This window comes from Spermophilus citellus (genome assembly GCF_964194105.1).
Source record: "Spermophilus citellus genome assembly, chromosome: 4".
Taxonomy (NCBI): Eukaryota; Metazoa; Chordata; class Mammalia; order Rodentia; family Sciuridae; genus Spermophilus; species Spermophilus citellus.
Window position 1 is genome coordinate 159,372,714 of NC_138185.1, and position 26,476 is coordinate 159,399,189.

General features: G+C 38.8%; 1 protein-coding gene and 1 pseudogene across 8 annotated transcripts in view; both read left to right on the plus strand.

The window, feature by feature from the left end:
• SYNE2 (spectrin repeat containing nuclear envelope protein 2) overlaps positions 1-26,476 on the plus strand; it is a 336,255-nt gene that overhangs the window by 169,798 nt on the left and 139,981 nt on the right. For all 7 annotated transcript variants that reach the window (XM_081290325.1, XM_081290328.1, XM_081290329.1 and 4 more), the window contains exons 46-54: positions 5,941-6,096; positions 7,043-7,308; positions 9,049-11,146; positions 13,215-13,537; positions 14,979-15,123; positions 15,934-16,152; positions 21,786-22,051; positions 23,983-24,151; positions 25,593-25,748. In XM_081290325.1, coding sequence (XP_081146451.1) covers positions 5,941-6,096; positions 7,043-7,308; positions 9,049-11,146; positions 13,215-13,537; positions 14,979-15,123; positions 15,934-16,152; positions 21,786-22,051; positions 23,983-24,151; positions 25,593-25,748 — 3,798 coding nt within the window. The remainder of the gene's footprint in view (positions 1-5,940; positions 6,097-7,042; positions 7,309-9,048; positions 11,147-13,214; positions 13,538-14,978; positions 15,124-15,933; positions 16,153-21,785; positions 22,052-23,982; positions 24,152-25,592; positions 25,749-26,476) is intronic.
• LOC308646866 (ADP-ribosylation factor-like protein 2-binding protein) lies at positions 1,523-3,288 on the plus strand (annotated as a pseudogene). Its single transcript, XR_014024414.1, has 2 exons — positions 1,523-2,063; positions 2,899-3,288. The product of XR_014024414.1 is annotated as an ADP-ribosylation factor-like protein 2-binding protein (transcript).

Below are 26,476 nucleotides of genomic sequence, written 5' to 3' on the forward strand. Positions count from 1 at the left end.
CTCTGATGCTCAGAACTCCACCTATGTTTCACAAAATGTGTTACACAGGTGGCAGTTGGAGGTCTAAATAAGTTCTGAAATGCGAGGTTAAACAAATTTAAATAGGTTTTCTTTATTATGTGAGTTGATCTTCCTGAGTCTTGTGTGCTGTGATGACTCTAGCGTTTCTTTCAAACCTCTACTCTCTTGCTTTCCCCTCAATCCTAACAGATGTCTGGCCAAGAACTGCTAGATTGACAGGTCCTCATTTTCTTTCCATTCCACTTCGTAACTCACATATTATGAATATGAAAAATAGAAGACTAAGTAAAATGTTTTTATTTTTCTCTGGCTTGAGTTCATCTCTGTGTCCATTCAGTAAAAGTACATTGAACAGGCAATGAAGATTCGGACACAGACACTGTCTGTCCTCAGAGAGCTTCTGTTCTTGTGGGGGAGACACATGTTACTCAATGAATTACACTAACCAGAGTCTAACTACAGGAGCTTAAGGAAGAGCCCAGTTTGGGGTTAGCTTTTAACAAAGCAATCTGATCTGGACAGTAGAGGTAGAGACAGCTACTCTCAGGAAGCAACTCCTGAGAGTTCAGGGACTGAAAGGGTCAGCTGGAGGCAGCAGAGCTCTGGGCTGGGCGTGGGAAGCTTTCTTGACAGAGGAAATGGTGGGAGAAAGCAGGAGTTTCAGAAGCTGATTGATGGCTCCTTGGCCAGAGGGTAGAGGGCAGTGGAGAGCCTTAGATGAGGTCTGAGAGGGAGGAGCATGGCTGGCTGAGTCACTAGTGCTTTGTGGGTCACTTTGACATGTTAGATGTTATACTGAGAGGGTTATAGAAGAGTAATCAGCAGCCTCTGAGACTGTTGATCTGCCTTTTTTTTTTTTTTTTTTTGGTCTCTGATGGCAACAAGATTTATGCTAAGATTGTTTTTCACTGCTTCATGTTGGAAGGCTTTAGAGAAGGAAGAAACATGTCCCTTAGAGCTGGTGTGACACGCTGTCCCCCTGTTGGCAGGTTCCAAGTGGTGGACTTTAGATCCTGGCCAACACACTATGGGACCATTCCTATGAAGGAGAGAGAGGATGGTGACGCTGTTACTGACTTGCTTTCTTGGCTGTTTCCACTGATGGAAATGAAACTGTAATTCAGTTTAGAGAGCAATTAAGTAATCAAATGGATCATGTTTTGTGGCTATTAATTTGAGTTCTGGGCAAATATCCTAAAGAAATTTACATGTGGGTCGGTAACCGACGTCTGGACCCGAGGCGGCGGCGGCGGCGGCGGCGGCGGCGGAGCGACCTCGCTGTGCGAGGAGGCCCGGCTGGCGCGAGGCCGCAGCCAGGAGCCCGAGGCCAGGCCTCGCGCTGAGCCGTCTGGGCCGTGGGCTGCCTGCGGCCTGGGCGGCGAGGCCTCCTCCCGGCTGGCGGGCCGCCGTGCCCTCGATGCGGGTGTGGGCTCCGTGGAGCAGGACGGAGGCTGGGCCCGGGCCGCGGGCGGGAGAGGAGGCCGACAGGCTCGCTCGCCCGCGCAGGTGGATGCGGCGCCGCGGCGATGGACGCCCTAGAGGAAGAGAGCTTCGCGCTGTCCTTCTCCTCTGCATCCGATGCAGAATTTGATGCTGTGGTTGGATATCTAGAGGACATGGTCATGGATGACGAGTTCCAGTTATTACAGAGAAACTTCATGGACAGGTACTACCAGGAGTTTGAAGATACAGAAGAGAATAAACTCATCTACACACCCATTTTTAACGAATATATTTCTCTGGTGGAAAAAATATATTGAAGAACAGCTGCTGGAGCGGATTCCTGGATTTAACAGGGCGGCTTTCACAACTACATTACAGAAAAGGAAGGCCGGGGTCTGGACTTAAGCAGTGGCTTAGTGGTGACTTCATTGTGCAAATCATCCTCTATGCCAGCTTCCCAGAACAATCTGAGGCACTAGGTCCCATCTCCAGGCAATGAACAGGAACATTCTGGATGTCACCAGTCTGACAGACTCAGAGAGACTACAGCTAATGACGACAGAAGAGTCCATCTCAGAAAGACTGTTCTGCAGCCCTTGGTTTGTGTTAAGTATTGACAGGTCAGAAACAACATGACTGGTCCTTTGGACCCACTTCTCCTGACAAGCCGTTTTGTATTAGTGTTCTTCCCCTCCCCACCTAGTCACCTCTCAGGTGCTTGGGTCAGGCCCCTATGATCAGGCCCACCTGGGAGCCCTTCCCTGGTACATGTTGGTGTGCATAACTACAACCATGAACCCTCCTCTTCCCAGCAGGCTTTGCATGAGTCCTTTGTGCACTCACTGCTCTTTTTTACATGGGACATAGTTTCAGTCCTTCACCCTCAATGGGGTTTTTGTTTGGGAGTATTTATCTAGGGAGCTACTGGAGCCAGCTGCCTGTCCTGCGATTTCTGCGTCTCCTCTGATCACAGCTTGTGCTGGCTGTGGGGTCAACCAAGAGAGATGTCTTTTACCTAAAAGCTACGTGTGGTGTGAAAGTCAACTCCCAGTCTTAACATACCTGGTCCTTGTAACACTGTCTTCTGTTGGTCCTGATATAGTCCCACTGTTTCTAGAAGTCTCTTTCAAGCATTATTTTTGAAAAATATTTTTATAGATGAATACTCAGGCAAACTTAGTGGATATGATCTTGGAACTTCCATGATTATCCACCTAAAGATCAAAGTATTATATGCTATGTGCTTTTTAGTCATTAGTGCTGTAAAGATAAAAATGCTTTTCATGTTGGTGCACCTGTTTCAGCAGCACCAGAGAATGTCTGCTGTGTGCTGGAACAGGCTGAAGCGACCCTGCGTCATGGCATGTCAGGTGTGCTGTGCATGTTGGCTTAAAACCCTTTCTGTGTAAGCCAGTTGTTTGGTTTTTTTATTAGGGTAGGTAAAGACTCTGCGATTTCTTCTTCCCGTCATAATCTCCTACCAAGATGGTGTTCACTGGTCTAGCTCAGCATGAGGAGGAGGCAGTGGACGGCTTTACTGGTCGTGTGTCAGCTTTGGTTTACTACATTGTTTTGTTTAGTACAGACCAGAGAACTTATGTGTGTCACATCCCTGGAAAGAAGGAAAAAACAGTTCAGTTCCCCTGTGTACTTTTTTATTTTACTTTTTATAGTGAAAATAAGAATCTGTGCTGACTTTTCACTTATCTTCTGGTTTTAAAGGATGAGCTATAAGCTGTGTGTTTTTCTGTACTAATGTGTCATTTATTACTTTTTGTACCATGAGTAAAATTTGAGGTGTTTTGCAAGAACCATCATTCTAAACCAAAAAAAAAAAAAAAAAAAAAAAAAAGAAATTTACATGTACATGCAAGAACCATACAGGAGTATACAGTGTGTATTACAGTATGAGGTGTGACAGGAAGAGAGGGACATGTTATTGTCCAGAGTATTCTAAGAGATAAATAAGTCATTCATTCATTCATTCATTGGAACAGATACAAAGCTAAAATGACTATTAGATTTATATTAGTTAACATGAATTAATCTCAAAATACACTCTTGAATGGAACTAACAAGTATAAAATGGTACGTACATGATTCTGATTTCTGTAAGAATTAAAAACACAGAACACTAGTATGCCAATTCTGTCACAGGTAATAACAGTGTAATGATGTGTATGTGGACTTTAGAGAAGGGTTGGTTCTAGGGAGGAAAAGAGGAAAAAGGTTGGGGTTGGGCTTTCGGTTATTTTCCTAATATGGAAAATTGTATTGTTTTGTGCATTCAGTAATGAGAATCTGTTATTTTTGTTCTTTTATATATGCTTGAAACATAACCTAAGATAAAATGTTTCAAATAAGATATAGCAGAGGGTACTTACTGAGCAAAGGATGACTGGTCTTGAAAGAACTTTCCAGGAGCCAATCAGGTCCTGGCATCTGCATTCCAATCTCCCTGTCATGAGCAAAGGAATGTTGCCTTTTAAATTTGAAATGTTCGTTTGAGGGATTCTGTTGGCTTTTCTGCCAGGGTAGAAAATGGCTCTTGGGTTTGGTAAAGGAATGGCATCTTGGGGTGATTCCAGGTGTTTAAAGACACTTTTTCTGACCACTGAAGGCGGTCATTACAAATGTCACTAGGGTTTTCCTGTGTAACGGCAGTCCTCAGGCACTGGTTTATCAGGTAAGAGATAAGAGCTCTGAATTCTTAGTAGATGACTAATAATTGATAAAGCTCTCCGACTGCCTGGTACTTAGGCCTGTAGCTCAGGCTCTTGTGCCTGGTGAGTTTATAGGGGGCTCTGAGAAACAGTAACCATCAGGTGGGAAGGAGGCAGGTGCGTACCTGAGATGACTGTGGCCCAGATCAAACCCACCAGGTGAAACCTGTAATGTGGCCCCTTTCTCCTGTCCCCCCAAGTCCTTCTGGATCTTTCCGGCTGTGACGCTGCCCTCCATATAGACTTTCACCCAAGTTCATGTGAAATAAATCATTGAGTTGGAGGAAATTTGCCAAATCATTTCAATCATTTGTAACCTTTTTGAAGAAGTGACTGTGCCAAGTGTTACTTCAAAACCCTAACTGGCTGAACCCTCTTACCAGTTAGAACAGGTGAAGTTCCAGGCAATATTTGTCTTATTTAAATAGGTTTTTAATTTTAGAATGGTTTTGGGAAAGTACAAGGGTAATATAAAAAGTTGCCTTAAATCCCGGCATCTAATTTCTTATTGCTAACATCTCATATTACTGTCCAGGGAGTCATTTTAAGACAACAGTTTTTACCTTTTGGGGGTTTTGGAAACATTTTGTTCCAAGAGAAAATTGTTCAAAGTTTCTGCTGACAAAGTATATTGCAAAATCAAGAGTTTTTTCTTTTATTAATTTACCTGGAAATAAAAGTTAATATCTTAGCAAAATAATGGAAATCTTTAAAAATTACTGTCCTGGGACCTAGTACACATAAGTCCTCAACAAATGCTTGTTGAAAGAATGGATAAATGAATGTGGGTACCCTGAGATGTCTGTGACCTGTTAAGATCTGCAACTTTTTAAAGTTAAAAAAAAAAAATCTTTATGTGTATGTATGTGTGTCCCCATATATAGCCCATATATAAGCTGTTCCACCTATCTAGGTTATAATTCTTACTACTATCTGATTTAAGGTATCATTTATTCTTTTTAAATGTTTTTTTAGTTGTAGATGGACACAATACCTTTATTTTATTTGTTTATTTTTATGTGGTGCGGAGTATCGAACCCAGTGCCTCACACATGCTAGGCAAGTGCTTTACCACTGAGCCACAATCCCAGCCTCTCATTTGTTCTTAATATCATGAAATCATGGTGTTTCCTTCACTTAACCACTTATTTTAAAGTACAAATGGCTGACAGTGAGTGCCTATTTTTTGATCTGTCCTCTGTATCATAGTGAATACCAAGAATAAATTTGGGAAATTTTGACTTTTCCATCCTGTTTTGTTACTTTAAGACTATATATTATACCCCCGAGCCAGGAGTGGTGGTGCATGCCTGTAATCCCAGCAGCTTGGGAGGTTGAGGCAGGAGGATAACAAGTTCAAAGCCAGCCTCAGCAACTAAGTAAGGTCCTAAGTAATTTAGTACCCTTTCTCAAAATAAAAAATAAAAAGGGCTGGGATGTTGCTCAGTGGTTACCCTTGGGTTCAACCCCCAGTATCCAAAAAAAGACTCTATGTATGATGCCTCAGTATATAATGGAGCAACACAAGATCCTGTACTATCTTGTAACAAAGTTTCACTTTTTGGAGTACCAAGTAGGTATTCATTATGGTATGGGAAAAAAAAAAATCACCTTTGATAATACCCAACTATACTTCCTTAAAGTTCTTAAACTGAGTCAGTAGAAGAAATCACAATTTTTTTTTGTCAAGATAAATAAAAATGATTCATTTGGAAGGTAGACTACTCAGCAATTAATCTTTTTATGTTTTCAGAATTCAGACGTGGAAATGGTTTTGTCAAAACAATTTCCTCTCCATGTTCAAGAAAGCATGAACAACGCCGAAGATGAGCACAAAGTCAACGAGCTGCAAAATCAGCCCTTGGAATTGGATGTTCTGCTGAGAAATGAACAATTAGAAGAGATAGAGGTATGGAACTGCGGAAACACTGACCACATGATTGCATCGCTCATCCAGGGTAGCACAATGCATTTTAATTACCAAAAACCTGCTTGCACGGAGTGAAAAGTCTTATTTAACCTCTGCCTGATGATGATCAATTTGATAACTGTATAATTATGTACTCATCAGTAGGTTTTATAAGTTTTTGCATTTAACAAGTAGAAGGGTTTAATGAACATTCGTCTTCTTTCTCTTTCAGAAAGTTCCCCAAAACTTATTCAGTAACAAAATTTTGGATTTTTTCTGACTTGTCATCCTTCCTTTTCGTGGTCATGTGTAGTTTTTTGATTCTGACAGATTCTTTTTATTTTTCCTCATGATCAGTCCATGGGTCCTGCTTTGTTTTGGCGGCTGGGTTTATAGGCTGCGTTAACATATTTATGTACTTCTAGCTGTGCAATCTAAAAATCCAATACGTGACCACGTATTTTAAAAAATGAAACTATAAATGATCCCTACAATTTTAGCCAAGTTTACATAATAGGAAATATGTGTCTAAGAATGAGATATGATATTATTAACTAATAATAATTATTAGTTAGATACTATTATTACTAATAATAACTATTAGTAGTAATTAATAACAATATGAGATGTAATAATAATGCCATCTATTGCTGTATGTAAATAATTAAAATAAATTTTCCTTTAGAAACTACAGAAACTTTTAAGATGGTGGGATCATGTAATTGATACTAAATGCTGAACCCAGGTGAACTTTGGTCTAGATTTTAACCTGATTGTAGAGAAAAAAGTTCTTTTAGATGTCATGACTTTAGTTTCTCTGTGTGCAGATGAAATATTTGAAATATCACCTTGAGAATAGGGTGTGTTATCTGGAGGAAAGGAGAGGAAAAATGGATGAATGAATTAATGCATGTATGATTTACTGGTTTGTGCGGCTTGTTTTTAGGAATTATATAACCGATTAGAAGCAAGGAAAACAGCCATTGAACCACTAGAACAATCTGAATGTTTTAACAAAACAGAAGCAAGTGCCTTGGCCCTCCACAATAAAAGATATTCAGCACAGCACTTGGACAATCTGCTTCAGGCGCTTACTGCTTTGAAGAAAAATAAAGAAAGCCAGTATTATCTCCTTAAACATTTTCAAGAACATGTCACCGCAGTTGAATCCTTGATGAAAGCCTTGTTGACAGAAAAGGAAAGTCTAAAAGTGTAAGTGTGGGAATACGGGACTCGTGTGCTTTTCATTCAAGCAGAGCCCTCACTTCCTTGGACGGGCTCAGAGTTTTCAGAGTTTATACTGTGAGAGGATCTTATGATTGTAAAACTCTCCTAGGAAATGAATTCTACGTGGAACTAGCTTAGTCTGTTTGGGCTGCTATAACAACGTACCATAGACTGCACGGCTTATAAACAACAAAAATTTCTTTCTCACAGTTTTGAGGTTGGGAAGTAAAGATCAAGATGGTGGTAAATGTGATGTCTGGTGAAAGCTCTCACCAGTGCATCGATGGTACCTTCTAGTTGTGTCCTCACAGAGAAGAAAGGACAAGACAGTTCTCTAGAGATTTCTGTCTCAAAGACCCCTAAACCCATTCATATTTTATAAGAGTTTTGGCCTCATAATGTAATTACCCTCCAGGCCCCACTTCTTAATACCCCTAAGTTATTGATAAAATAGGAATTTGGGAGGGACTCATTCTGGTTTGTTTTGTTGTTTGTTTTTGCTTTGCTGGGAATTGAGCCCTGGGTCTCAAACATGCTAGGCAAGTGCTCTTCCACTGAGTCATATCCCCAACCCTCAAATATTCTTAAATAGCAGAAACCATTTAAGAAAACTTTGTTGATTTTTGTGCTGGAAAAATAAATGTACATTACTGAATATGTTGTACAAACTAAGTTATTAAACAGTTCACAGTATAAATATCTGCAAAGTATATTTCAGTTCTATGAAATTCAATGTTCTTTTGGATAAGAGTTTATTTTAAACTGTGGGAAGGATAAAAATATGTGTATAATTTTTTGGCATTCGCATAATTGGTTTAGATAGTTTAGTACATATTGAATATATATGTATATATACCCACACATATATGTATATATTTACACACATGTGTATTAATTGTTTCTTTTAAAATATATGCACTCCTTTTGCCATTAAAATAATAACAAATGGTGGCAGATAGTCTTTTTTAAAAAAATTTTTTTAGTTTTATTTTTTAGTTGTTGACAGACAACTAAAAATTTATATGTTGTGCTAAGAATCGAACTCAGTGCCTCACACGTGCCAGGCAAGTGCACTACTGCTGAGCCCCAGCCCCAGCCCCAGATATAGTCTTAATAGGTGAATTTTTTATTAAAAAGGTTTGTTTTATATGTATATCTAAATGGGTTTACTTTTAGTACTATCTCTTGAGGAAAACACTTTATACTAAAAACATTTGCTTAATAATTCTGACTTCTTAGTCAATATCTGTAACATGATTTTAGAAAGATGGTAACAGAGGTATTTGATAGTATGGTAATTTCTCTCAGTCCTAGACTAACCTTTGTATAGCACTTTACAGTTTACAGACTGTTTTTATATTCATTGTTTTTTTCACTCTTCACTCTTTTCCTTTGATTCTTTGTTTTAGTGATACCTTTTTTGTATGTGGTGCTCAGGGCCTTGTGCATGCGAGGCAAGCACTGTACCAACTGAGCTATATCCCCAGCCCATTAATGATACCATTTTAAAGGTGCATTTTCTGCATTGTCATCCATTAATTGAAAGCCACAGTAAATAAGATTTTTATTTCTATTTTAAGGATATAATACTTTTGTAGATATCCTAATCTTCTTTTCTGTGAATTCAAAGCAGAATCATTTTCTTTCAATGATTATCTAACATATATTAGTGCATAATAAATAGTAAATGTGAAAAAACACTATTTTTATTTTTTTCCCCCTTAGGGGACCAATGGACAGTGAAATCTATCTGAACAAAATTAAGAAATTCCTGAGATCAATAGAAAAAGAGAAAGTGTCTTTAAGCAAGTTGAAAGCTGAATGGGAGAGCTTATCACTTCATGTGACTGACATGGATAAGAAGCTGATGGAAAACCAGATTCAGCAGCTTGAGCATGGTTGGGAGCAAATGGAACAAATGGTTCAAAAGAAGCATTCGCAGCAGGTAATGGAATATGGTGAATTCACCTCCCTTGTGAATAAGTTCCAAGACATGGAGACTTCTCTGCAAGAGCAGCAGCAGTGTCTACTGTTAAGGCTGAATTCTCTAGAAGAACAGGAGGGGAGCCACAGCATCATTGCCTCAGCCACTGAGCTCCAGGCCATCAAGCATGGGTTTTCTATTTTAAAGACACAAGCTGAACTTCAGATGAAGAGGTTCTGGGGAGAAAAAGAAAAGAAGATTTTAGAAGATGCAATAAATAATTTGAAGAAGCAATTAGAAACATTGGATCCATTAAACCTGGAGGTGGAAAATCGGATTAAGAAATGTGACATAAAGAACAAGATGAAGGAGACTATCCAGTGGGTCAAGAATCTGCGGGGTACACTCACTCCCTACATTTGCCTTCTCCCAGATGACATTCTTTCACATATCAGAAAATGCAAGATAGCTCATGATGGTATTCTGGATAAGCAGCAGGTCATGGAGTCGTTAGTGGAGGAGGTCAAAGATATCATTCCAAACCTTACAGCAGATGAGGGGGATGATTTAAATAGCCTCCTGGAGGACTTACAGAGTCAATACCAAATGCTAGTTTTAAAATCAACTCAGAGATCACAGCAGTTGGAATTTAAATTGGAAGAAAGAAGCCAATTCTTTGCAGGGATTGGGAAGGCTCAACTCACCCTTCAAAGAAAGGAAGCATTGATCATTTCCAAGATGGAAGCAGCTTCCACAGAAACTGAGCTAGCACATGTCCACTTCACTTTGAAGGCATCCCAGGAGGAGCTGCAAGAAATTGGAAGTGTGATCTCAACACATCTTCAGGAACTAGCAAACACCTGTAAGGATCTAAATGTCTTTGAAAGATTATTTCTTGATGACCATTTGAAACATCTGAAGACCAGAGCCAACAGAACACGAAGATTCATTCAGAGTAAGTGCAATGAAGTAGAACGTAAGATAAATTCTTATAGAGAAATCCATGAAGAAACATCTCGTCTTCAGAGGGAGGTTGATCGTCTACAGCACAAGGAACTACTACTTAACCAAGACATAAATCAAGATGTGAAAGAGTTCAATAATCTTAAAGACAGACTTACTGGTGTTCGATGTGAGATCTTACAACTATTAGAACTTAAAGAACTGTTTGACTACACAGGGATAAACTGGGACTGTTCACAACTTAACCAATTGAAAACCCAAGTATTTGAAAAAGAAAAGAAACTTGAAGAAAAAATCAGACAGTTGGATACATTTGTGGCAGAACATGGCAAATATCAAGCATTACTGAGTAAAGTAAGGGATATGGATATGCAAATTAAGAAAAGGGCTGAATTAGTACAGAAAGCTCCTGATACCTCACCAGAGAGCAATTTGCTCAATGCAATAATTTTGAATCAGAAGATTGAGAAAGCAAAGTGCTTATATAATGAGGTACTAAAGAAATTAAGTGAAAACAAGGCCTTGGATGACTCATTCAAAGAGAAAGAAATAGTACAACTAACACTGAATGTAGAAGAAAATGATAAGTTACAGAAGGTTGTCAAAAACATAGAACTAGAATTCCAACCAAAAGAAATTGATGAAAAGAATTTTCAGGACCTACTAGAAAATTCCTTACATGTTTTAAATCAGATTAAATCTCATGTACAGCAGCCTTTGCTTATAAATTTGGGAATTGAACATATTGAAAATGAGAAGGATAATTGTGAAGCATTTCTAGAACTAGTTCAGGAGGAAATGTGTAGTATTAAAGCTGTGACTGTTACCGAGAAGCAAAGAGAAGAAAACTCTCCTGAAACTGGTGATATGGAGACAAAATTGCAAGATGTTGAAGCGCTTCAGACACAGCTTAGCAGAAGCATTGATTTACGCATGGTAAGTTTTTTTAATTACATATTTTCAATTAATGGCGTTTTATTTTTTTATTTGTTTATTTTACTATGGTTAATATCTGTACGTCTAAAGAAGTTACAGGTTCTATAGGACAATTCTTTGCAAGAAGTTAGCTCTTTGCAAAAGTGCAACTTTATAATCCTGACTCAATTATATCTAAATTCAATACCTTATAGTTTGGAAAAGCACTAATCTGATATCTCTACAACTGCTTCCTTCATAGCCCTTATGGAAGTCACAACAAATTTTTTCATGTGTGTGTGTGTAGTGTTTTTTTTTTTTTTTTTTTTTTTGGTCTCCAGAGATAGTAAAAGATGATGGAAGAAGTGTGGTGTAAGGGAAGAACACCAAATAATAACTGATATTTATTTAGAATTTACAATATGCTAGGCACAGTGCTAATCACTCTATGTTTAATCTTCTCAGCGATTCTGTGAGGCAGGTGCTATTATTAGCCTATTTAAGGAAAATTGAGGGCTAAGGATGTGGCTCAGTGGTAGAGCTCTTGTGTAGCATGTTCAAGGCCCTAGGTTCAATTCCCAGGGTTGATGATGATGATGATGACGATGATGATGATATTACAATAAGGAAATTGAAGTTCAGATTTTTCTCAGGATCTTATGACAAAAACAGAACCAGAATTAAAATTGAGATCTGATTCTAGATGAGGAGTCATCAAATCAAGGAAGAACCATGGGCCAAATCCTGTCCATAGTCCTTGATTCATAATTAAAGTTTTATTGGAACACAACCACACCCATTTGTTTATGGGCTAATGATGGCTGTTTTCATGCTCCAACTGCAGAGTGGAGTAGTGTTGATGTTTGCTGACCTCTGTGGGAAAGTGACCCCAGCACACTCCCCCTTTCCTTTTGATAGGAGGGCAGATACCTTAGACATCTTTCACATTGTACTCTACATGATACCTTACACATTGTTATCAAGTCTGTCACATTCAACTTATAAGATGGGGAAATTAACTTCTTTAATTCGAAGAGTTATTATTAGGTAATGTATTTGAAATATTTTGATAGATGTAAGTGCTACAGAAATGTAAAGTCAAATGATGAACCCTAATGTGTTGTTTAAATAGGTTCATAGCAGATGTTGAGGAATCTGAGAACCTCTCTTAGTTTTAATGATTTCAGGAAACAATTGACATAAATACCCAAAATAATATGATTAGAATTGGAGGGTAAGTGATTTATTTTGGAGCTAGGGTCATATAGCTCAGCAGTAGAGCTAGCATACATAGACTCTGGGTTCAATCTCTAGTACTGAAAATTAAATCATGTATTTTTTTAATTGTCATTTTTTATTTGTTTTAATTAGTTACACATGACAGTACAATGATCTTGACATATCATACATTTGAATTAGATGGGGTATAATTTCTCATTTTTCTGAGTGTACAGGTTACAGAATCACATTGGTCATGCAGTTACGTATTAACCTTTTTATGTGTGTGTGATCCTGGAGATCAAACCCTGGGTGGCTCTATCGTCATGATCCTCCTGCCTTAGCCTTCTGAGCTGCTGGGATTACAGGCATGCGTCACCATGCCCAGCCCATACCCTGCTATTTCTTATTTTAATTAGAAGACTGAGGTCTAGAAACATTCCGTGATGTGCCCAGACTAAAGGTAATAGCATAGCTATTAATTTCAAGACACAAACAATCTGGAGTTTTTTGGGGTTTTTTTCATTTGTTTACAGATACTGATTAAAGTTATACATATTAAATGTATTTTACTGTTTTATTTAATTTGTAATCTGGTACAAGAATTCCAGAGCAGGAACACATAGCAGTGGGCATGATTCATGAGACATTATTGTGAATTTAGATGATTTCTTAGAAAATTTGGAAACCATTTTTTCTTCATACAAATGAAAATTAATTCCTTTTTAATACTAGTGTGATATTGTTAAATCGTAAGTATAAGAAGTCAGCTCTGATAAGACGCAGAGATAGGTTAGGAACGCACACAAACATTCAATAATGACAAAACATTTGACAATGTTGTCACAGCTTTTAATCTCCTATTCTCCAGGATGCCTTGAACAGTGCTTATGAAAATATAACCCTCTATAACGAAGCAGTCTCCAGGGCGATGGAGATCATCACTTCCCTGGAAGCCATCATTGCATCCCCGAGAGTAAACCTTCATAATCCACAAGAATCACTAGAGAGGTTTCGCTGGAAGCAAAGGGAATTGGAATCCACAATTTCAGACATCCAGGACCTCATCGAGAACCTGGGAACTATATCAGCGCCCGAGGCCAAGCAGGAATTCCAGTGTACCTTACAGGAATTAGTTTCTAAGAACTCAGCCATGAAGGAGGCGGCCACAGTGAAGGCAGCTATGGTAGAAAGGTAGGTCTTCTTCCTGAAGGTAATACTTTAGGAACGTAAATTAAGGTTTTGTTTTTTTTAATAATTAACGTATATGCATTAGAGCTAATATGGGTAATTGTAAAAGTTTTTTAAAAGTTCACTAAAGAAAACCATAGTAAATATGTTATTATATTAAAATTTCTTTGAGTGCATAGAGAATATTGATGCAAGCATGTGTATGATGTACATAAAGAATGATGATAAAACAAACATCTTCGTACTCAAAGTTTCAAAGATTGACATTAATTTGAATTTTCTTTTTAATTTTTTTTCTTTTCATTGTCAATGGACCTTTACTTTATTTATTTATATACGGTGCTGATAATCGAACCCAGTGCCTCACACATGCTAGGCAAGCGCTCTCTCACCGAGCCACAGCCCCAGCCCCTACTTTTAATTTTCTCGTATGCTCCTTTCTTCTCTCATAAATATCTCTTGTCTTAAATACGATGTTTTTCACTTCCTTGCTTTTTGTTGTATTTTTGGTGTGTTGATGTGTTTTTTTTTTTATGATCTTCAAACCAACACCCACTGTGTCTATTCTTCTGTCACTTCATTTTTTTCAAACTCATCATATGACCATGAGATTTATTCAATGTTCTTTTCTGTAGAAAAATGCATGCACTTAGCTATTGATGGACATCGGGATTGTTCCTGGTGTTTTGTATTCTCAAACACTGCTAGTAGAAACATTTTCATTTTATAGATTTTTGTATCCTTGATTCCTTGCCAGTTTATTAGTTTGTTTTAGGAGTTTTTTTCTTTTTAGAAGTAAATGTGGTAGAGATTCTTTATTGTTCTCAGTGGGGAATTTGGGATCTATTTTGCCTAAAGATTTTTATGGTATTTTTAACATATCACAATATTATGTTGAATAGAAAATAAAAAATTTCCTACTTTGATTTTTTTACCCTATAACACTAGGTCATTTCTTTATTATAACACTTTAAAAAAGTAATTATAATTGCTATGTAAAATTTTATATAATGGTTTCTTATTTAATTTCCTTAATCATACCTTTTCCTAAACATAATTTTTGCTATTTTAATTAATACTCTGGTGAGAGAAAAGGTATTATTATGCAAAAGATTTTATCTTGTTTAGGATAAATTTCTTATATTTAGGATTTATTCCTTGAGGTAAATTGCAGAAGTGAAATTAATGAATCAAAAAAAATCCACAAAGCTCTGCAGTTTAGGTATTTTAAGAGCAGCCTTAAATGCCTGTTAAAGTTTGCATTTAAAGCCATCCCTGGGCCCCTTTGGGGTTGCATAGTCAATGAAAACCTGTTGAAATGCATTGAATAGAAAAAAAAAACTTTATATAAAACTGAATGTGGAGAATTCATCCTGGGAAGTTCAGAATTTATCGTGTTCCATAAAATGTAATATCACTCTTTTTTCTAACTGTGCCTCATCAGGTGTCTTGAGAACTACAAACGCTACAGAAATATCAAGGAGTACATTTGTACTCACCTCAGAAAAATGGAGACAGTTCTCAGGCAGTCCATGTCCCCGTTACCAGTGTCTTACAAGGAAGCTTTAGAGCGCTTGGAACAGAGCAAGGTAACCGCGTTTGCCAGTCTCTGTAAGTCTGTGCACAAAACTCAGAAGATCATGCACGTGGAGGCAGCAGGAAATGTGGTTCTCACAGCCCATGGAAATCTTCAGGCTGAGTTGAGAAAGTTCCTCAAACCAGAAGTCAGGGAGGAGAAAAATGAAACTGTGGTTTTTAAGATATTTAATTAATTGGATTCACAGTATAGTCCTCCCCTAGTAGCATTCTGTCCTCTGTAAACCTTCACTTTCTCATTATCTCAGGGGATGCTGCTGGATCAATGGTAGAGCCTGTCGCCCACTGAGCAGTCAGGCACCTGTCCTAAGCTCTGATTTCTGGTCACTTCTTAGACCATGTTACTAAGCAATTTTAATTTTTGCTTATTTGCTTATTAGAATGTACAGTATTATTGCTGCTTGGATTTGGATGAGAACATTCTAAATTGATAATATCTACCAAATGCAAAGAAGAAAAAGGGGGGACGAGCACCCCTGAATATTTTTTGATGGTTAATATAGGAAACATTGTACAGATAAATTATCTAGTAAAATATGAGACTCAAGTTAAAATAACAAGATGTAATTCTCAGATATTTACCTTTGAAAGTGCATTCTTAGATTTATGGGTCATTATTTGTTCTCATAGTCCCAAATTCATGAAGAATATAGTTCATGGATAATTCTTATCTGGCCCAAATTGACTTGCAAAAGGATTAAAAAATGGTCACATAATACTGTGGAAGATTTAAGACAGTTTCTATGTTACAGGGGGAAAAATAGACATTATATCCCTGTTGTTCTTTTATTTTCTTTCTTAAGGCCTTGGTGTCAAATCTCAAATCAACCAGAAAAGAGCTCACGAAGCTGCGACAGGTCCTTAGACACTTGAGGCGCAGGTGCACAGAAAAGGATGGCATGTGTGTGCTCAGAGGCCTGTCAGTCCTGTGGGAGAAGTGGCTCAGTGTGCTACAGGCTGCCAAAGTCTGGGAGATGTGGAGTGAAGAACTGAAGCAGGAGTGGAAATTCGTCAGTGAGGAAGTGAGTATTTCATTTTCAACATTCAAATTCTAAAGTTTCCAAGCAAATATTATTACCTTCACTTTGTATGTAAAACAAACCCCCAACAGTACCGTCTGTGTACATCATATATACATGGCACATAAATGTTTCTAGAGGTCAGGCTCTATTAGAATAGTCCCCAAGAACTACTTAGGCTCTTTCATAATAGTGGCTTAGTTTTTTTTTTTTTTTTGGTGGGGGGTATAAGATAATTCTTATAAATTGTTGAGCTTGAGTTTTAAAATCTTTTTTATAAAGATAAATTAATCTCTCTTAAAAATAACTGGCTCTACATTCATTCTACTAAAGGTTAGAATTAGGCAACATGCATAAAACCAACTAATTTTGAAATTAACTACCATTGTTAGCTATGGAAATTAGCTACAATTGTTAAGTGCAGACCTAAAAACATGAGGTGTGATGTTCTTTCTGAAAACAGTCTCAGAGAAGACCCCCATAATATATGCCAATCACAGATGTTAATTTATTCATAGTTTAGGACTTAGGATTCACATGTATTAAGAAAGAAAAGTAAAAATTGTATGAAAGGATCTTAGCATATTTTCTAATCTTTCCAAAGGGCCAGGTATCAATGACATACAATTCAGAACACTCATGAAAAAAACCCTTCTCTTATTCATTTCAAACTTTGTGCTGACTTTAAGATAGAAATATGAGTCAACACTTAATTGCAGGAAGATCACATGCTTTGGGATCAAAATGTTTAACACTATCATAGTAACCTGCTTAGAACTTGATGTTCTTGAAAATGAATATCATTTCAGTCATTCAGGCAGGGTTTGATCAGTGAGTAATCTCTTCAATGTTCAAGCTCTAAGAAATTTTGTAAATTATCCTGTCTGTGGGGCTGCTGGCACTGGTTCTTGGGTGTCCACAATAGTACCATTTGTTGAGTTCCTGCACTGGGCTGAGAAGGCAGTGCACACATGATCTCACTGAATCTTGGTCTATGGAGGTAAATATTGTCACCATTATGTAGGTGGGGAAACTGAAACACTGAGATATTAGGCAACAGCCAAGCAGCCCCAGCTGGAGATTGAGCAGTGAGCCCCTATGGGATGAGACTGAGGCTGTCTTGCTCACCATTCTAACCTTACAACCCTGGCCATAGCCTTGCATTTAGTGGGCACTTAGTAAATATTTGTGGAAGGACAGCTCTTATTCAAATCCAGATTCTGGCTAATTCAAACCTTTTGTTCTTTTTATTTTCTCACATGTTGCTTTATACCCATTTGCAATAATATCTTATGAATTCAGACCTCATTCATGCAATTATTCTTACAAACATTTGACAAAGTCTGATGGCAAAATATATTTCTCAAAGAATAGCACAATAATAACAGCTACTAAGTAGAGCACTTAATATGTGCCAGTCATAATTCCACATATTAGGTTTTATGTCATCGTGTGTCATCTCTTTCATCCTCAAGAGACTCCTGAAGAGGTTTTTTTAAATGTATGTATAAATTTTTTTTCAAACATAAAGTCTGTGCTTAATCACTAAATCACCAAATTAAATCATATTTGCATACAGTAAGTTAATTTTTTTTCCCTGATGTTTGGGCTCAAGCCCAGGACTCATGCATTCTAGGCAAGCACCTTACCCCTGAGCTATACCCCCAGCCTGATATATGATTGTACTGTAGCCCTTACCCATTCAGTAAAATGACATCATCTAAAGACCTATACACGTAAGGTTTTGTTAGTGTGGTTGGTGCCTTTATAAACATGACAAAGTGAATTCTGTTTTTAAAATGTCTACAGTAGTACAGTCATTTAATATCTTTAAGGAATAAATGGTTCATGTATAATTCTTGAAAATGTAAATGCCCAGTTTATAAGTGTACAAGTTAAAAAATTAATTTTTTACTTACCTTTTCTCCTCCTATATCTTACCTCCCTATTTTCTTAAACAGAATGAGCTCAATATAATTATTAACTTCTGGTTATCCAGAATAATCATATATTTTATACTTTGATAATGATAATATTCTAGAATGAAGTCTTGTCTTCAAAGTTAAATGGAGTGCTAAGGCTGACTTCTTCCCCTGGGTCAAAGTAATTTCTTTGTTGTTTTCTATTTCTGCAGTTCTGGCTATTTTATTATAAAAAGGAAAATTTTGAGTTTTGACTTCTGGGGTGTGTACAGTCTCCACAGAGCAGGCACCTTAGGATAATACATGCCCTTAATAGTGATGATCATGAGATAGTGCTCACATATTAATGAGTACAAGTGATGCACAGGAAATCTTATTTTCACCAAGTATAGAAATACAGCCTCCTGAGCCCTGCTCAGACTGTTTCCTGTAGGATGAACTTGGCAAGATTAATGTGACTTAGGCTCTGGGCGTGTAGTAGAGGTCACAGACTCCAGTGGGGAGTCCTACATTTATTCTGACCTGTAAACTGGGTTGCCATGTTAACAATGAAAAAGTTTAGTGTTTTCAGATGGGCCTTGACCTAAAAGTCCATAATCAGGCTCTTAATTCCAGCTCAGATGCAGATTTTCTTTTTTATGTGACAGGGACTAAGTTGAGATTTCTCCATTCTGGGCTCAGTATACTCTTCAATTTGTCAAATGATAGGGTGACATTGACCTCCAAGGTGATAGCTTCCAGCTCTGATAACTTACAGAATTCTTTTTCCTATCTACATGCCTTCTCCCCTTTGATTTCTTCATATTTTACCATGAACCTAAGAGTTAGTTTTGGTATTGGGAATTGAACCCAGGGGTGCTTTACCACGAGATACATCCTAGCCTTTTTCAGTTTTTTGTCTGAGACAGGGTCTCACTAAGTTGCTGAGACTGGCCTTGAGCTTAGAATCCTCCTGCCTCAGCCGTCTGAGTTTCTAGGATTAAGGCATGTGCTACCATGCTCAGTGAACCTAGAAGTTTTATAACCAATTTTGTTAGGATTCCGTGTCCAAGGAAGATCAACAAAGCCTCTTGTAAGTAGACAAATGTATGTATACGTGTTATGGCAACTTGTTATGATTTGAGTCGTCCTTACCCCCAAGTCAGTAAAATTTAACAAAAAGTTTGTTGAGTTTTAACAAGTATATAGAGTCACTTAACCTAAATGTAGGACATTTCTGTCACCCTGAAAATTCCCTGTGTCACTTTATGCTCTTTGTCTTCCCTCACCTCCAGTCCCCGGCTACCATTAATCTATTTCTTGTCCTGTAGCTTTTTCATTTGCAGAACGTCATGTAAGTGCATTCATACAGTGTGTGGCCTTTGACTTCTTTTCACTAAGCATCACGTGCTTGGGTTCATTCTTGCAATTGCTTGTCTCAGCAGTTCATTTCTTTTTTATTCTATTTGGTAGATGGAGTACAGTTGATCCATTCATAAGATAAAGAATTCCTGGCTTTTGAGCAAAATTATCATTTTAATAAAAAAATTATTAAGTGGCTGGGGGTGAGATTCCGTGGTAGATCATTTGCCTGGCATACACAAGAGCTAGGTTGAATCCCCAGGACCTGTTAAAAAAAATTGTTTTCCCCCTTGAGTTCCCTTCCTCAGACACTTAACCAGCTGTACAAGAGATAACAGAACCTGTGTTTAGGGACTGCCAGCAGGTGGTTTATTTTGGAAAGTGACACTGGGAGGACAGGAGTAGGAGACTAATAGAACTGAAGCAGGAAAAGTCTGGGCCCTTAGTTGTTTGGCTCTGACTGTGTGTTCGTAGCTGCGTTTGCCCATTTGTGGTTAGGATAACAATGGAAGCACCAAGAGATGCTCCAGTAGGTCTTGGGTTGCAGGTAGAGTTCTTCCAATGCCTGTGCATATTGGAAACCTAGATGTGCTGTTAGCCCTGTCAATATGGCAGTGCCTTTATTTGCATGGTGGTTCTCAAGCAATATGATCTAGTGGAACATAGTTCTAGTGGAACTCCCTGATGCAAGTATAGTGGTCAGCCTGAGAACCAAGTCTTGGTTTGGAGATGATGGGAAGCACAAATTTCATAACTCAGGCTCTTGGAGAGGGTCCAGTCTATACCTTCTCCAGGTATTATAGCCACTGGACCCAATGGATCCTATGACCCAAGTGGCAGAGTAGCCCACCCCTGCTGCAGTGCCTCATTTTCTCCATGTGTGCCTCAGCCTTACAGCATTGTTGATAATGGATCTGATAAGCAGAGCTGTGTAAGAATCCCAGTTACAATATATGCAACCTCTAAAATCCAAAAAGGCCCATGTGGTGCTGCATCTCTTTCTCAGTGGTGGAGGTCAAGGATTGAAAAACCTGAAAGAGGAGAAGCCCTGCTGCACCCCAGACCACTGGGCCTTGGAGTCTTAATTGATGCTGGGGCTTTTGAGTTTGCATAGGCTTTATTACTCACCTTGTGGCACATCTTACTGGACATCCAGGACCTTGCTTACCATTTCGGTTACTCATGGTGTCATAAGTGGAGTTGACTGGTGTGATGTTCTGCAGTGTTGAGATGGCCAGCATAGATGTATGGCTCTGTGTGAACATAGGACTGATGTCACATGAGCACAGAATGAGATAAATGAGGGTGCAAAGGAGGAGAAGACCATAGGAGTTGAGGAGGGACTTAAGATCCATCGGATTCAGGAGACTTTGAGACTTTTTTCTAAGTCTTTGTTGAAGTCTAATGAAGCTTTTGATTTCCAGCTGCGTTTAAAATTAGTTATGGGGGCTGGGGCTGGGGCTCAGTGGTAGAGCACTTGCCTGGCATGTGTGAGGCACTGAGTTCAATGCTCAGCACCACATGTAAATAAATAAATTTAACTAAACATATTTTTAAAAATAAGATATGATTTTGGGTTCTGCACATACTAGTGGTTGATAAATACATGGTTGGTTTGTTACTTCAAGATGGTTTCTCTGTGGTGGGCGCCATGAGGGAGGGTAATGAGAATCCACTGGACTTACTTTTGGAGTTAGAAGTGAAAGAAGTTTTTGGAGGTGAGAAGTGAAAGAAAAGGGACCTGCAGGAAAATTTCCATGTCTAACAGTTGCCTAGCTTCTTATACTGGGAGCTGCTTGTGGGCCTCATTCTAACAACCCCTGTACATCTCAAGAGAAATACCACTTTATCCAACAGAAAACTGAATAGGAAATCAATTATTTTAAATATTCATCAACATTTCTTTTTCCCACAACAGTAATACTTCATTTTATTTATGTATTTACTTACTTATTTATTTTCATGGTACTGGGAATTGAGCCTGGGACATTTTACTACTGAGACGTATTCCCAGCCCTTTTTCAGTTTATTTTGAGACAGGGTCTCGATAAGTTGCTGAAGCTGGCCTTGAACTTGTGATCCTCCTGCCTCAGCCTCCTGAGTTTCTGGGGATATAGGTGTGAGCCACCACAACCCTTTGTTCTCATCATCCTATAGCTGGGAGCTATATGATTCTGTTGATAGAGGACCAATATTCCCAACTGCAGGAGAACAAATATTTCTTTTGAATTAGGAGATGGCCTATAGATACCCTTTGAAGAGAGAGTACTAAAAAATTATGGCTGCACAAGAATATTTCAAGTCCTAATGTGGTAAGAGTGTACTTGACTTATTTTAGTTCTCTTTCGTTGTTGTTGTTGTTTATTGAATTAGATGGAACGAGAAGCAATCATTTTAGACAATCTTCAAGAGGAACTCCCAGAAATTTCCAAAACAAAGGAGGCCGCCACCACGGAGGAGCTCTCAGAGCTGCTGGACGCTTTCTGCCAATACGAAGAGAGTGTGGACATGCAGCAGCTCTTGCTGACCCTGCTCCTTCAGCGTATAAAGAGTATCCGGAATGTTCCTGAAGGCCGAGGGGCTGTAGAGGCTGTCCCTGCTCTTCAAGAGATCCAGTCCATGCGGGAACGGTGCGACAGGTAAGACTGAAGAAAGAATGTGCTTGGCAACTCTGGCTCCAAATTTTCAGAAGTATCCAATTGATAAAATATAAAAATAGTGTAGGATAATGACCAGTGATACTATGGGATTGTGTTGTATAGGATAATTGGCATTATCCTATACTACAAAAAGGAATGGAAAAGATAAAGTAGCTGTCATTAAAACAAGCACTCGGGCTGGGGATGTGGCTCAAGTGGTAGCGCGCTCGCCTGGCATGCGTGCAGCCCAGGTTCGATCCTCAGCACCACATACAAACAAAAGATGTTGTGCGCTGAGAACTAAAAAAAAAATAAATAAATATTAAAATTCTCTCTCTCTCTGTCTCTCTCTCTCTCTCCCTCTCTTTAAAAAAAACAAAGTACTCATTTGCCATCTTGAAATTTCTGAGTAGAATAACCTCGTTTTGGTACCAGGGATTGAACCCAGGGGCACTTAACCACTGAGCCACATACCCAACCTTTTTTTTTTTTCTCTTTTTTTTGGGGGACAAGATCTTGCTAGGTTGCTTAGGGCCTTGCTAAGTTGTTGAGTCTGGCTTTGAATTTGTGATCCTTCTGCCTCAAGCCTCCTGGGCTGCTGGGATTACAGGTGTGTGTGCACCACCATGCCCAGCGTCACTGTGCTTCTGACTGGCTGGCATCAAGGCTTCCTTTGACACCTTCCCCAGGTCCAATTAACTTGCCAAAACAGCTCACAGAACTCAGGAAGACATTCAGGTTTGCTGGCTTGTTATTAAAAGACAAAAAATAGGATATAGATGAACAGCCAGATGGAAATTGCTTAGGCCGAGTGTTTAGACACCACACCCTACCTTCCAGGTACCTTTGCTGTTCAGCAATCTGGAAGCTCCCCAAATCCTATTCTTGTGGGTGTTCATTATGTAATCATGATAGATTACATCATTGGCCTTTGGTGATCACCTCAGTTTCAGTCCCTGTCCCCTCTGGAGGTTAGGAATGATGATATGGAGGTGGTGAGGGAGGTCCTGAAAGTTAGTACCCTTTAATCATATGGTTATCTCTCCTTGCAAGTAGTTCCCATCCTGAGGCGCCTCAAGAACCCACCAAGAGTTGCCTCATTAGCACAAAAGATGCTCTTATCATTCAGGAAATTACAAAGGTCTTAAGAGCTCTGTCAAGAACCAGAGTCACTGACTCAACCTTAGAACAATAGGTTCTGCTTGTGCTTCTATCTATAAGGGTATTATGAGCTTTGTCTCAGGAACCTGGGCAAAGACCAAACATTTATTTATTATATCATAGTATCACAGATTCTTATCAAATAACTCTAAGGAAAGGTTTTTTCCACCCAGTTGCCTCTTTCAATATTTGAAGCATCCACAGCAAATGGAGTCAGTGGAAGAGAATAGGTCCTGCAGGATTGTCTGTCCCCAAGAGCCTGTCCATGACTCTAGTCACACTCAAAAATCATTTTCATTTGAGATCAAAGAGTATATGCTGAAAAATAGAAGGTAGAGGTGGCAACTAGAATAGAAAGCTCAAAGAGAAGATATTTGGGAATGGAAGTTTTGGAGAGGTTTTTGGTTGAGTGCTAGGATTTGGTGTGTTTGATTACGTGGTATCGAAATCATTGAAAAAATGGAGCCAGGTACAGTGGTGCACACCTGTAGTCCCAGTGGGAGGCTGAGGCAGGAGGATCACAAGGTCAAAGCCAGCCTCAGCAACTTAGTGAGGCCCACAGCAACTTAGTGAGACCCTGTCTCAAAATAAAATAAAATATAAAAAAAGACTAGAATGTGGCTCAGTGGTTAATGGTTATATGATATTTTCTTCTTGGGGGGGAAATCATTTTTTGAGAACTATTCAGATATTTTGTTAATTGTTGAAATTAAACTGTTTCACAGAAGCGCAGGACAGAAAATTGGTTATATTTTGATGTTCTGTTTTAGGCTTCTTCAGAAAGCTCAAAAAAATAAGGAATCATTGCAGACTGAACTCCAGGGAAGACATTCCTTCACAAAGGAAATAATTGCTTTGAAGAATGTATTTCAACAGGCTTCAACTTCTTTCCAAAATATGGCATCAGAGGGCCACCCAGAAAGGGCAAAGCAGTTGGAGGTAAGTGAGGAATGAATTAGTGAACATGGCTGGTATTGGCCCACAGCCTGTATTCAAAGTCCTTGGGGACAGAGGTAACTCCTTGATTTGGGTTGGAAGAGTGATTGAAAAAAGATGCAAGGAGATGGGGAAGCACATGCAAAGGCCCTATGGAATGATGTGGGCAGAGCCAGGGGACCATGAGCAAAATTGAGAGCAGGCTGAGTGTGGACTAAACAGCCCTTTTTCAAGCATGTTTCAAGGGTGTTTGGTGAACAGGGGCCTCAGAGCCCGTTTGGGTAGCGTGTTAAACTATTTTAGTAGGCCATGGTGTTTTGCCTCTGGTAGGGGCGTGCACATACTGAGAGTCATTTGGGAGCTCATTTCTTCAGAGTGATCTGACATTCCAGTTCAGTGGTAACAGTCAAAAATGATGTTTGGAAGCTGATTCAGAAGTTGCATGCTGCGGTGAACCAGAGCTTTGGTGTTGATGTCCAGGAGCCCTCCCATCGGCACCAGCACTGTTTAGCCCTGAATGACATCCTGTCCTCCCCGAGTCTAGATAAAGCAGGAGGACACTCACACCAGTCCACCTGTGTCTGGGTGGCTTTGTTCTTTAACTTTCTCCTTCTAGATTAATAAAGGAGAATCTGTGACACATCCCAGAGTCATTTAAAATTGTAATCGCTCAGTGTCAGCACAGTGACTCAGTCCATTAAAACAAATAATGCTTGAACAGCTACTGTAAAAAGCAAACAACAGAAAAGCCACAGTAAAGTCAAGAAGTATTTTTCCACTTGATCTTTGGGAAACTTTCCCAAACAAATGAGTTTCTCCTTTATAATTACTAGAGGAGAACAGTAAGATCAGATTTTATTTCTAGGCCACAACCAATGGACTGTTTGTTCAGGTTTCTTTTATCTCCCCAAACCTGCATTCTTTGTAAGGAACTGGAACCCTCCCTTTTGAAAAAAGCTGAGCTCTGCTGGGCTGTCTAATTACAAGAAAGGGACACTTTTGCTTCAAGCGTGGGCTTTTAGTGGCCTTGAGTCATTGTGATGATAATGTAGGAAGAAGTAGAAATAGAAACAAGTTAATAACAACACCAAAGAAAAACTTCTTTGAAACTTTTTTTGCTACTTGTAGCTTTTAAGATCCGAGCTGCGACTGAGATACCGTTTAATCCTAGAGGTACTTTGGAAGCAGGGGACATTGTAATGTCTTTTTGCCACAATGGTTTGACACTCTGAAGAGAGATCAAGTTTAATTCTTACAAATTAGAAAGCATCCTCTGACCAAACCAAGTATCTCCTGGGTTCAGTCAACTCCTAACAATAGTGAGTTTTGTCCAGCAAGGTTTGCTTCTTTGGATCACGAGAACCAGGAGGAGCTGGAAAGCAGCTTTTGCCTTTTAGAGCTGAACTTTCCCCACCCAGTGTGGAAACTCTCTTGACGTTTTTAGGAGCTTCAGAGCATTCTTAAGAAAGGCAAGCTCACTTTCAAGAGTATCATGGAAAAACTGCGAATCCAGTACTGTGAAATGTACACCATAGTCCCTGCAGAGATGGAGTCCCGGGTGGAGGAATGCAGAAAAGCTTTAGAAGACATAGATGAGAAGGTAATAATAATGTTCTTACTTGTACTGTCCTTTATGGGGTTGAATGACTAGAAGAAAATGTTCTCTAATGCCACATTTTTCATTTGCCCTGATTTTAGCTCTGACTGGTTTGAGCTTGGTTAAATGGCAGTTTTGTGTATTGAATACTGAGATTAATAGGCTTGAAATAAGTGACTTAAATAACATATAATATTAACCTGTATATATTTAGTCATCCAGATGCTTAGTTTTTCTTCTCTTGCATCTTAAAATACTTACATATAGGGCTGGGGATGTGGCTCAAGCGGTAGCGTGCTCGCCTGGCATGCGTGCGGCCCGGGTTCGATCCTCAGCACCACATACAAACAAAGATGTTGTTTCCGCCAAAAACTAAAAAATAAATACTAAAAATTCTCTCTCTCTTTCTCTCTCTCTCTCTCTCCAAAAAAAACCTTACATATTATCTTTTCCTTGGTTTATAATTATTTTTGATTGTACAGACACTTAAAATTTTTGGACACAAATAATACTTTGCTTTAAGACGGATTCCCTGAAACATTTTGAAATTACAACCAAGAAGAATAAAAATCGCACTAGGAACAGTAATTAGCAAATACTGTCTAATGATGATGTTAACAAAATTCTCACAAAACATACCTGGGCAAATCATTATACCTGAGAGTCCAGATTTGAACAAAGGTAGGAAATATTTTATAACACCAGGGACATAGGAGCTGAGCTGAGCAAGC